The sequence below is a fragment of the Bombus pyrosoma genome, linkage group LG9, assembly GCF_014825855.1.
Source record: "Bombus pyrosoma isolate SC7728 linkage group LG9, ASM1482585v1, whole genome shotgun sequence".
In the NCBI taxonomy this organism is placed as follows: Eukaryota; Metazoa; Arthropoda; class Insecta; order Hymenoptera; family Apidae; genus Bombus; species Bombus pyrosoma.
The window spans coordinates 1,281,651-1,295,071 of NC_057778.1; the positions used below are offsets into that span (position 1 = coordinate 1,281,651).

Sequence of the window (13,421 nt, forward strand, 5' to 3'; positions counted from 1 at the left end):
ATCTTCACCGTTTGATAGAAGTATGCGTACATATTGTACACATATGCGTGTCCAGAGAAAACAACAAAAACGGGGAAAACTGGAGAGACAGAGCTGTCGTACAGTTCACAGGTACTCACCTTTCTTGGGTATCAGAGATTTAAGCAGCATTACAGCGTTTTCGTCGCACGCCCAGCCGTGCATCTTCCTGTAGCTATCGCGACCTTTTTCCGTCAACTTGTCCCAAGGCTTCGGTTTGCTTAGCAACTCGCTGACGGTTCCTTGGCTGAGGCCGAGCACATACTTGGCAAACAGCCTTTGACCGATGTTGTGTATCGATAGCAGCTCCCTGACCCTCCTGGCTATGTGCAGCGTGTCTAGATTCTGCGAGGCGTACTTGTCCATGTTGTATCGTAGCATCTCTTGTAGCCTAGCCTCCATAGGGTCGCCCTTTGGGATAAGCGATTCACCCAATCTTCCAGCCATTCCAGCAGCACCGAATTCGTCGCTGAATCGAAACGGATGCGTCCTGTCGTCGAACCGAAACGGGCTCTTCAGTGTGTCCAGCACACTCAGACCTCCGATGTTGTTGTTCGCTAGATGGTGGCTGTTATTGTTATTGTGGCAGGATTCCTGGTCTGCTGGGCTCTTAGGTGGTGGTGCCGTTGAAACGGCGGGTGTCACGCTTCCACCGTTCACGGAAGCGGAGGAGGTGGTTGTCTCGACCATCGACGTCGGCGGTTGAAAGCTCGGCGGTGATGTCAACGCGGTGGTAGAAGATGGGGTAGGTGGTGCGGGTGTTTCGTGTCCGGACACCGGGGTCGGTGCCTTCTCGGCGTCAAGGCAACTCAATGGAGTGGTTCCTAACGGGGTGTTCGACTTGGCTGGCGTGTTGGAGCTGGATGATGGATCCGTTGGCGATGGAAGATGATTTAGACTACTGCTAGTGGTCGGTGGGTGTAAACCGATCAATGGTTGAGCTTGCTGTAACTGTTGCTGCTGCTGTTGCGACAATTGACTTAACGAAGTCGTCTGTTGCTGCTGCTGCTGCTGTTGATGTTGTTGTTGCTGTTGTTGTTGCTGCTGCTGCTGCTGTTGGTTCATGATGGACCTCTCCAACGTCCGCCTCCAGTTGGCGACGATCTCTTCGCCGAGGAAGGAGCCGAAGGTCTCGACGTTTTGCAGAGGAGGTGGGAAGAGGAGGCTGGATGTCGTCGAGGTGGCCGAAGATGGTGTCGGAGTGGAACGCGGAGGTAGGGAGACTGCTGCTGGGGGCGGTGGCGGTGGTTGCTGGGAGGACACGTGGGACGAAGGCGGCACACCTCCGACCCCGTGGGGTGAGGCGGTTGAGGCGCGCTGCAGGGGTGACGATAATCCACCTGCAACCACCAAAAACACAAGGGGCCGCGTCAACACGAGCTCACACACGCAACCTAGATGTGACAGTCAAGCTTAGAACGGTTTCGCGAATACCGGATTCGAAATTTCTTACTCGAACTCGTCATTTAACTCGGAGATCACAAACTCTGATATCATCGATCATTTCTTTCTCTTTTCTCGCGTAGTCTGTTGTAACAAACTGGTCATCCTAAGTTCTTCGGTAGCTTCCTGGACGATAGACGACGGACCGAGACTCTCTTTTTCGACGCTTCGTCGCGTGGTCCACGTACGCATACAAACGAGGAACAACGTGGCCCAACGAGAGGAAAAGTGTCGCGTGTCAGTGAAAATTGGATTTTATTTATTCCTCTTAATTCTTACATTCCACTTCCTATTAATATCATCGTCAAAAGAAATCTTATGTTCTCTTATCTTGCGACTGTACTTTCTCGAGCTTTCTCGTAATCAACGAAGAAACATTTCTAATTCTAAACGTCTCTTTTTTTTTACTTTTCGCCGAAGGAAAGAAAAAACTTGTTCCTTTTCAAGGGATTTCGAAAAAGTCGCGAGAGATTGGAGTGGGTGGTAACGCGTCGTGAGGAAGCCGAAAACGAAGCAGTCGTGTATCCCTCTCTGGCACGTTCGCGCGGCTTCTCTCTCGCTCTGTCGTTCTTTGTTCGTTCCCGATCGATTCGGTATAATAAAGTTTGCTTCGCGGAACAATGCTTTGACCCCGGCAGATATCGTATCCCGAACGCATGTACCGTCCAGAAATTTGCGTGTACGAGGTTTACGTTTCCCAGCGTGCAGATGCTCGTGGTTTGGGGGCTAGGTCTCCGGTTGACGTATGTAAGCTGGACTTGAGGTTGGATGAATCGGAAATGTCCGATGGTGTTTTGGTAAGGATCGCGGATTCATTTATGGAGAATATACATGTATGTAATATCGTGCTGGTATCGTCGATTACGTTAGTACCATCTACAACGGCGCGTTGATTCACGCACCACAGCGAGAGAGTAGCTCGAAAAATGTGCAATCTAAGCGGTAGAGGATATCCCGGAGAAAATAGGCTTGAGAACGAAAGAGACAGCGTTTCGAAGAAAGAAAAAGATACAGAGATATAAGAGTGTAAGGAAAGAAAAGGATGTAGGAAATAGAGATACGAAGAAAAAGACGGAAGCACGGTAGCGACAGAGAAAGTAAATAGAGAAAAAGTGATAAAACAGAGCCATGATAATGGAACATTGTAGGGGTAAGAGAGAAATAAGTTAAATAGGAGAAAAAAGAGAGAGATTTGAGGAGGATGGATAGAGATGAAAAAAGTTAAAAAAGAAGTGCGAACACAATGGCAAGCAAGAGTTATTTTGTTGTTCCTTTTCTCTCGGTAAGCTCCTTCAGTCATCCCTCGTTCTTTATAGAAGCGTCCGCGTTGCGTGACTCGTGTCCTTTTTGCATTGTTATATACGATACTGAGCCCTTCGACGTAGCCTCGAAGAGAGAGAGAGTCGGGGAATCGAAGACCAGAACACTTTAGCACAGGAATTAGTAGCAGTGATACTATTATACATAGAATGAGTTTCTCAATTATTCTCAGTTATCTCGTATATGTAATGCTGCACACGCATGTGACCGCATTTATATACCGCTAGAATATGAAATCTAGATTCTTTGCAATCAGAATCTTTGCAGATGTTAAAACAAATGTCTCTAAAAATTCCTGATCTAAAGCAGACGCGATAATTTTTCTTTCAAACAATCGTTTCAAATCTTTTGCCAAACTTTTATAAAGATTAACCTAACGTTGGTGATATTTCAAGTACAAAAAAAAAGAGAAGCGAGTCGATGGATTCCTGGATGTTATGTATACGAAGTAACGATTTTGGGAATGTGATCGATGGTTGGACTTACCGAGCGCGTCCGGAGTATTGGATGGCTTCAAGCTCTCGGTTTGCTGAAGCGCCTTCGAGCGTTCCATTAGAAGGTGCTCCAAGCTCTTGCCAGGTTCACCGGTTGGTATCTGTGAGAGATCGACCGACCTTAGTGCGTTTATCTCTCGTTTTAGGTCGTCATAGTCCCTCTGTCGTTCTAGTTTGCTCTCTAGTCTGTTGATGTGCTGTCTGCGCGCCTCGAGTTCTTCCTCGAGCCGCGCCGTCGCCTGTGCGCTCGTCTCTTGAAGACGCTGCAGGCTCTGCTGTAACCTGGACACTTCCTCGACCAGCTGACTGATCTGAAAGCAAACGTTTGTTTCGTTGATGAGATTCTTCTTTGAATCGATTATCGTCTCTAGTGAATTAAGAATCGAATTTTCTTCTCACGATGAAATATGATTACAGTATATGTTACAATATTAAAAATGTCTTTATGATATAATGACATAGCCAAAAAATAATGCGAACATTAGGGTATGATCCGAAATGACTTGATTTCATATCAGTTGTCTTGTACTATTTGTTAGTTAACAATGTGTGTCCAAAGCGCGTTTCGCATATTTTGTTTAGTAGAATATGTGAATATAAAATGTTTGATAACGAACTTTATCTTCTATTCGGTTTCTTGACCTGTACTTTAATTTGTGAAAGAGATTGTTAAATCAGATTTCTTTGTTACTTACTAATACTACGAAATGTAACCCGCGAAAGACAATGAGCGCTATTCATTTGTTTAGTAGTAAATCAATGAGACATAGATATTTGCTTTGAATATGTAAAAAATCTCCTACTTTCGTCAAAGCAGTGTGCCTCATCTATATTATTCATTTATGATTCTTTTTTCTTAACGGTATACAAAGAAAAGAAACATAAATGTTTTTTATTGTACGAAAACGTTAGATGAAATCTATTGTCGCATTTCTACTTTAACAACCACTATAAATTAAATAAACAAGAGATTATCCATAAAAATCTTCTAAAATAAAAATTCCCGATTGTCAGTAGAAAGTTTAACGAATTTATTAATTAATTTACGGATACGTCGATAAAATGGGGGACTCGTATCGTGGTTAATTGTATAAAGTATCATCGTATCGCGTTACTAGTATTGCTGGCTCGCCCAGCGGTGCTCGCCAATCGGTATACCTGTTCCCAGTTGTCATGAAGCGAACATGAACGTAATTACATTACCATCGATACAAATATAGAATCACATTCACGGAATCCAGCCCAGCCGCTCCTTTCTACCCCTTGAATCAGTACGGTCCGCTTCGGGGGCCGTTTATCAGCGAGTAAGAAGCTTAGCAGGAGCTCTTTATTAATTTTATCGAATCGATTATACCGAATCGATATCGGCTGCTTACCGAATAGGAACTTTAAATCTCGCCGAGTCTCAATGTAATTATTGTTGGATTAAATTACGCCTAAATCGTCTAGCTTTTCCGTGTCGTGTCACTTCCCAAAGAAATCAGTATATTTAATTTGTAATTTATTTTTTTTATTTGTTATATTTCATTTTGTATGGGATTGAAAGTTGTAACGCGTTGCTTTTTCAACGAATTAAGCTTTGCCTAACGAAAGTTTCCATTCTGTCGCCTATTCTGAACCATTAACCTATTGATCAAATCACTCTTTAATCACGACTGTTTATGATCAACGGCTTGAAAATTAATAAACAATCTTAATTAAATCAATGGCTGTGTTTATTTTTGATCGATGGTGGTGTAAATACGACATAATCTATTTTTGTGTCTAATGAAAAAAAGAATAGAAGTCATAAAAAATAAATTGCTAGTCTTGAAAATAGAAATCTCAAAACGTTCGATTGCTAATCTAAGTTAAATAATCTTTTTCGACTAATGGGTCATCGTCTCGCGTTACGTTAAAGGAATCGTGTCATGAGTAATCATGAACGTGAACATTTTGTATGCTCATGTACAATCGAGTTGATGTAACAGGAATTTTGCAAAAAGATATATCGAACGAAGGTTGTGGTATCGATTAGTCGGATAAAACATCGCCGTCTATGAGAATTTATTCCGTAATTGTAGAATAATACGGACATCTAGCGGGGTAGTCGAGTCGCGCATCAATAACGAAAGTATTATTATTCCGCCCTCTTGGAAAGTAATCAATTGCATGAGAATTCGAGTCCCATCTAGCTGTTTCATTCGGCTCCGTATGAATAGGTACAATGAATACGTGTTGGAAAATGCGATCAGGAAGAAAGGGTGCAACGAGAAGGGGAGATGAAGAAAAAGAATGGTGTGGAGAGAGAGACAGGGGCAAACAGGCAAAAAGGAGAATGAATAGCAGATCAGGTGGAGAAACAAAGGGAAAGAGAAAGAGAGAGAGAGAGAGGGAGAGAGGAAAAGGGAGCAAGAACCAGGGGACAGGCTTAGAGACACACATTGGCTAAAAAAAAGAAGGAGATTAAAACAACGATTAAAATGCAGTAGATTTAAACAAAACAAGAAAGAAATGAAAAGCGAAGGATAGAATATTTGATGAAATTGAGAGAAGAATATTAGCAGACGATTACGAAGTCTGAATATTCTGAAAGGACCAGAGAAATGCTTATCGTGAATGCATAATTAAGAAAGCATGATGAATTTATATTGAAATATTAGGATCGTCGTAATGTTACAATATTAGAATCGTTGTAATAAAAATAAATAATTAGAATGTTAGAATCGTTGTAGTAGTAATTGTTCTTCATTATCTATTGATCCTACGTCACTAATAACTTATGATTGCTGTCATCGACTAATCTATCGTCACGGAATGCCTTCTTCTATTATCATGCTTTCGTGTGTGTGTGTGTGTGTCATCTTCCCGAAAGAAAATTATTGAAAATTTTTGGTATTTGTAATGTCACTAAACATCACGTTACCGATCATCATACTACAAATTTAAAACTGCGTTATGAGATATTAGGCAACTGCGTAAAAAACAAATGGAGACACGTTTATGTTTCACAATATGTTAATCTTGCTATTTATCGAAGTTTATCAGGAATCATCATTATTGTGTCTGGACTCTGGACAGGGTCGACGAAGGAAAACATGAAATTTGAGAATCGTGAGTTTTTGCGAACACTATCGAAACTTGAACCACAAAGCGAAGAACTCACATCGCGGCAAAATTGAGAAATGCTAACACATCAGTTATAAAAACAGCAATTACATAAAGATGCATGCGAATATCGATATCACTAATTTCACATCGCGTCTTCGATGAGAAAATGGCAATTGGTACAATTTTCTGTTAAAATAATTTCAATGAAAACGTGAAAGAGAAAGAAGCCACCACACGATTGTGGTAAAAACAATACATCCAGAAACAGCCTTATCAATGGCTACAATTATTCCATTTATATCGTCAAATAAAGAAAGGGACAGTTACAGAAAGTAGCCGATGTTTGCTCGTAATCGAACACGATAAAATTCAGTTATATCAAAGTAAAATTAAAAACAATATTAAATATATTAAAATATTGCATACTATCCTAATAATAAAATTAACAAATAACTAAGTTTAATAATTTATATCTGTAACTATGAAACTTCGTCAGCCTATCAGCTATTTTTGAAAGACTTGCATCTTTACACCTGTCACGTTCAGTTGTTCTGATTTTCAATTATGTCGCATTAACTTTTCCTTTGTTTAATCAAAAAGTGAGATTAAAATCAGAAAACAAAGAAGAAATGTACATATCATGTTTGTATGTTTTTCCCCTGTGTTAATTATCGCAATATTTTTTATTTCTTGCCAAGGTGGATGTCAACGAGGGTAGTTCTTGGGATGAACGGGGCAAACATGGTACAGCCAAGGTGGTGGGAAAGGGTAGGCAATCACGTCGTGACGCGATCAATTGCGATGAATCGCGAGAGCGCTCGGAACTTTCGAATCGGAACCCATCCACGTGTTACGCGACCGGCTATAGCTCGACGAAAATATCTGTTGCGAGGGTGTGCAAAGGGTAGCCAGGGGTGGAAAGAGCCGGCAGCAGGCGAGAGGGGGACGATTTTAAACCTGAATGCGTTTTGCACGGTGCAACGGGCGATGCGAACGAGATCGTACCAATTGTTTTTCCCCGGTGAGGCATCATCCCTTTTCCGGGGGTTAATTGAGGAGCAAAGCTTCAATTTCGCGGAATTCACGCCTCCGGCATGCATCGACAGGTCTAGCCGATAGAATGAACTGCGGATTTAAAAAAAAAGCGTCGTTCTTCCTTTTTTATCAACCCTTCTCTTTCCTTTTCTCTCTCCTTTTTTTGTTTTCGACGGTGTTTAACAAACAAACATGCCACCCTTTCTCTTTCCTCCTTCCTCTGTACTTTCCTCGTTCCTCTAACGCAGGAAATATAATTGTGGAAACGGATGCATTAAGAGAGAACGCGAATTTGTGTTTGGAAATCGCATTATTTAATGTTACGGTAATTATAATAGGTGTGAGATTTTCGAAAAATTGTAACACTATATGGTTAGGTTAATTGTAATTTGCTGTTGAAAGTATATAATTATTATAAATATATAAAGGTAAAATTTTAGATTATGTTTACGTTGAAGCTTTTTAGAATGAACTTTTTACACCCAGTAAGAAAAATTGTTTTTTTTTTATTAAATATGGATAATAGGATTGATTTTTTTCAATGATTTTGTAAAGAAAATGTAATGTGCACTTGAGATCAGTTTTACCACAAACAAGTACATATATTGATTCTTTAGTTAATTAGTGTAACTTGCTGAAGTAACTTGTTTCATACAGAAAATATAGAAGTAACAATGTTTCATATAGAATTCCTATACAATGTTACAATTTGATTTTCAGTTGTACAATTTGTATTGTAACTTACGTAATAAACATATTATCGCTTTTAGAAAATGGAAAATGGAAAATTAATTGAACCATCTTATTTTTAATATCGCATTTTAAAGAATCTAATTTAAAAAACACAGCTAACTACTGCGGTATCTAAATACGCGGAACTTTTTATATCTCAGTCACCCCTTTCATCTCATCGAATAAAGGAATTTTTAATGCTTTTGAGAGAAACTAACATAAAATTGAAACAAGAATAACAATTTTATCGTGTTCTTTCCGGGAACATCAACTAAAGGAATCAAAAAGTTGATCAAAAATATTACGTTGAAAATGAAAAAGTGCAGTAGGCTGAAAATACCTAAATTCAAGTAGTATAAGAAGGTTAAAAAGCCCTAATCAGTATGTCGTATCGCTCTCTTCTGTAAAGAATATTTTTTAAAAGCTAACCATACAATTTCTCCAACTAACTTCTAGTCTCTGGTGGTTATACGAGGTCGAAGGTCTTCGATACAAAGTACTGGTTAGTCTTATCTTTTAGTTTATTTATCAGGGGCAGCTACCTGTCAATTGTCCTCAGCCGCAATCGATATACACGCCTACAGCTTTAAGTTTAGCTTGCGTTTCGATCACACGGCGACGTGGAATGGGGATGGCGCGGGTTAGAGATAAGTACTTACGCATCGATGTTCTATACACGTGGGGAGGGTTGCGGGCAGACGTGGGGGTAAGTTCTCGAAGTTGCTCGTAATAATGTCCGCCATTAGCAATGGGGCAGGTTATCGCTTTGCGGGCAAAGCTGAGAGGAAGGACAGCTGGAATTAACAGCGTGTCGATATCGTCGAACTTATCTCTGTGAATGCGACAATCAACCGGACGAATTTTTTTCTCCTGCTCAGGAATCGGAAATAGAATTCTTATCCGGATAATGTGAAAGACGAGAAGCTGTGTTTGGTGGAAAAGTTCTTAAATGTATTATTATTAGGTTATTCTATAAGAAGCTGCGATGCAACGTGTATTGAAAGAGTTAGTTGAAAGAGTTTTAATAATATTGTATATGATTTATATATCTATATAATATAATATATCATTATAGTTTACAATGGTATATTGGAAAGCGGAGACATTTGTTGACCAAATTTGTGCAATTTTAGCGAGACTTTCACGCGTTTGACGAAGAGGACAAAACAAAAATAATGAAGAATGAAACGAGGAAGGAGAATAGTCGAGGGAAAATATTCAAGATCGTAAGGCTTCAATGTGATTACGTAATACTATTAATATTGTAAATAATAATATTTGAAAGAATAGTTCACATAAACAACGGTTCTTACAATAGTGGAACTAAAGATTTTAACAAACTAGTTCATAGTAAATAATTGTGTCTTTGTTTAGAATATTAAATTGAACTAAGCAACAAATAAAAAAAATCAGAAATAAATAAATTAACTCCGAATTAATACAATTCTAGCTGTTTAATTAAATACAAACATTTCCACTTTTACAACTCTAGATACTAAATACCTTTGATAGTTTACGTGAAAATAATATTTGAATAACCGATCGACTAACTTTAAATAATTAATTTACTACAATTCTATACTAGCATCCTTATTTCATCTTCGAATTTCGTTCTCCGCATTAGAAAATGATTCGGCTCATTAAACAAAATGATCTACTATACAGGTTGGAGTTTTAACCAAACAACAATAGCTTCGAACAATCGATTGAACCAGCCATTCGGTTTAAAACGCGGTAGAACTGTCACGCTGTGAGAAGTGAATAGCGGTGAATCGTTACTAACAACTTGGCGCCGTTAAATACTCAATTGGCTGGGTCGGCTGCAGACTCGACCGGATCGTCACGCTACTAGAAACTCAATCCAACGAACGCTGCTACTAGAAATTTACTATGCCTTATATACCCCTAGAAATTCAATTAGTCGGCGTGCTGCTAAGGAATTGGTAGATTATCCAGCTATCGCGAAGCTTAATTCGAGCAGTTTGAAATCGGGTTGCCTAAGAACCAGCCAGTATCGATAACATCAACTGCGAGAGTGCCAGAGAGTTCGTTCTGTCCGCGAATTCGTAAAATTTAATGTCTCCGAGTGGTTCGTAAAATCCGCGGACACTCGATTGGCCAGGCCAACACGAGTTGCGCTTCCATATTGAATTTCGATCTTGCCCCAGATCTCAGGTTGACCTATGGCATCGCCGCTGAATAGGGATATTTCGCGGACACGGGGATCATAAATTTTTTTTTGTCCCGCTTTTGGATCGTTCAATCTGTCTGGCCGATATACCAGCCGGTAATGAAAGATACGAGCACCAAGCCGGTGATACGGTTCCAGGCGAATAAAATCCGGAATCGTATCGTTCGACGTGCTTGAAAAACCGAGAAAAAAGGAAACAAAGATGGGGGCAGACCGACGTCGTAAAGCTTCGATGTGTTCGCTTGAGAAATAAAGCTTATGGCCCAACGTGCATTCATCTTTTGGATAATTTGAGAAAATTCTGACCAATCGTACGAATCATTCGAAGAAATCATAAAAACTTTAAATAAACAGATGAGGAGTTAATCAGGTTTGACGAGGGATAGGGAAACTAGTTTCATAGGGAGGAAAAGAGATTAGGATATGACAACAGCGATTTCTCACCCCTTCTGTTTCTCACCCTTCCGCAGCTTCTCTTCTCTTATTTTTATCAGAGAGGAGGAGATTGTAATCGTTGTGATTCATTGGTCGGGCTCTCTGTTTCTCTCTCCTTTCGTGTCTCTTGCGATCCTTCTCGCGAATGCTTTTTTGACAGATCAATCCTTTCCTCCATCCTTTTCGTCTTTTTCTAGAGGAACACTTTTTGTTATTTGTATTTCGTTGGTTACGAAAGGTATATGTTTCTTTTTACTGACAAATAGGAAGCTGTAATTCATTTTAGCTGTTCTTTAAAGATAAACAGATTTTACAGCAAAGAAAAGAGAAAATATGTAGAAATATCGCAAATATCCAAAACATTGCGAACCGCATATGCATTTGTACTATAAGTTTAACAATGCAACTTACGATACTCAATTTCTAGCGCTGCATTTTCAAAAATCAAAGAAAAATTATATCAAAATAAAACCACCAAATAGTCTCGTAACCCAACCCTATTCTAAAAAATTAAAAAAATATACCGCGTAGTCACGTCACGACCGTCCGCCCATTATTTCTTCCAGCGACTGTATGATCCTCACCCTCCAGCCAAAGAAACCTTCGTACTGTAACAACGTCATCGATAGAAGGAGCAATCCTCGTTAACGGGATCTTGGTCCGAGAGGGGACACAACGAGGCATCATCAGCGTTGCACGGCACGGCCAGTGACCACGAGAACCGTTTTGTGGAAGGGGTGATGTTACGAGAAGGGGGGCAAAAACAAGCGAGGCTTGATCGATGGACGTTGAAGCATGGCGGGGGTAACAGGACGAAGGTGAGTTGGACCGGAAGACATGATCGGCCGTATGCAAATTAAAATGGAAGCAAAGGCGTCGAGGGTGAGAAGTCGAACGATAGACGGAGAAAGCACCGGTTAAAGAGAAGGCGAGTGAAAACGGATGGGAGAGGGTTTGAGAAAAGGGGACGGTGTTGGGTCGAGCGTGGCTCCAAGTAGCCGGCGCGCGTTGCCATTGTTTCTTGACCGTCGATCATCTCCTTCAACCCTCTGTGCGCCTCGGCCGGCCCCAGCTCCGTGATTTTTGCTATTTGCATTATACACAGGCGTCCGAGGGGTCTTTGTTTGTCGAGCTATTGATCACATTTTCTCCCGCGGTATAATCAATCTTCACGCACACGGCCGCAGCCCTCCTCGCACTTATGTGCCCGCGGGGGTGCGCACACGTGACCGCGGAAACGAGTACGTGTGCGCGACGGCACGCAGGGGGTGCGCAAGGAGGCCGGTTGCTTCGCGTATTAATTTTCGTTGCCTGTCCACCAATGATGCGCCGCGAGGGGATCGTTATGGCCGCAGGAGCCCGCGTGCTTCCGCCGTGGATCTCCTTTCTTCCAGAGGAGGAGGGGATGACGCGAGTTTCGACCGATGCTTGATACTATACGCGCCGTGGGATCGCGCTCTCTAGTCTTCTTTGTTTTCCCTGTTCGATACTGATATCGACTCGGCTACGACAAAGGTTTTTAAACGATGAAAAACTGAATTCTTTCTACCGTTCCGTCCCTTTTCCTCTTCTTGTTTCCGAGGAACGTTTACCTTTGAGAGATCGAACGGTTGACTTCCTGGCGGAGGATTGCAATTTTTCTTTGTAACTGCTATACGAGTCGTAGGTAACTAATTTCCGCTTTGCTAGAAATCAATGTTCTAATCCAAAGTATCGAAGTACCGAAACATTCGCCAAGATAGCGATATCTTCCACAAACTTGACTCCCTGTTATACAGATACGTGAGTTCTCTCCGGAAACAGGAGTCGGCGGATCGCGATGTAGAATATTTCGTATCACGCGGAAAAGATCGCGGGCTGGCCGTCCCTCGTAAGGTAACGCAGCGGCGCGTATCCCTCCGGTGGGGTTAGAGGAGATCTCCGGAGGCTCTCTCCTTTTCTCGCCACGGGAGAATGCCAATTAAAAGCCGGGCTTGGAAAGAAAGCCCAATCGATAGGAGGCGGCTATCCCTTTCCCTCCCTTCTCAGCCCACCACCGCACCGGTTCCTCTTTCCCTTGCTTATTCTGATTCCCTTTCGCTCTCTCAACGGGGGGGTAGCGAGGCAGTCGGAGCCGAAGGGTTGCCCAAACTGGGAAGTGGGAATTATGGGCAGGATTAATATGCAAGGACTGGATACGTGCGGTGGCAGGGGGTGGTGGATGGCGAAGCAACAAAAGGGGTCGAAGGGGAAGCGCGCGGGAAGAGGGAAAGGGGTTTGCGTTCTGTCTTCGTCCGTCTGATGTCGAGGCGAAGAGCTTCGTTTCCCTGCTTGTGTCCCTCCCCCCGACCACCCTCTGCCGCCCTATCTGCTCGCATCTCATCCCCACCAACGTCTCCTTACAGGATACACGGCTAACGGACACCCCTATCGATTTTACAACTCGATATATGTGAATACCCACTTGTCTAATGACTGATCGGGCTTCGAGCTCAACCCTTTCCCTCCGACTACCCCCCGTGCCTCCTACCGGTCGGCAGAGCTTCTCCGGCAGCTACTACCACCGACGGGGCCGCCCCCCGGGCGAATGTATCTCGCCTCATTACACCGACTACGTGCCTTTGGCCGACATCTCGCGCTGCATCGACGCGCACAAAAATCCATCCTGACCTCCGTCCACCTTT

At 42.0% G+C, this 13,421-nt stretch overlaps 1 protein-coding gene across 7 annotated transcripts in view; it reads right to left on the reverse strand.

The window, feature by feature from the left end:
* Positions 1-13,421, reverse strand: part of LOC122570886 (homeobox protein cut) — a 167,792-nt gene that overhangs the window by 24,697 nt on the left and 129,674 nt on the right. For all 7 annotated transcript variants that reach the window (XM_043733819.1, XM_043733817.1, XM_043733816.1 and 4 more), the window contains 2 exons: positions 3,268-3,586; positions 120-1,358 (listed from right to left, as the gene is read on the reverse strand). In XM_043733819.1, the coding sequence (XP_043589754.1) occupies positions 120-1,358; positions 3,268-3,586 (1,558 nt within the window). The remainder of the gene's footprint in view (positions 1-119; positions 1,359-3,267; positions 3,587-13,421) is intronic.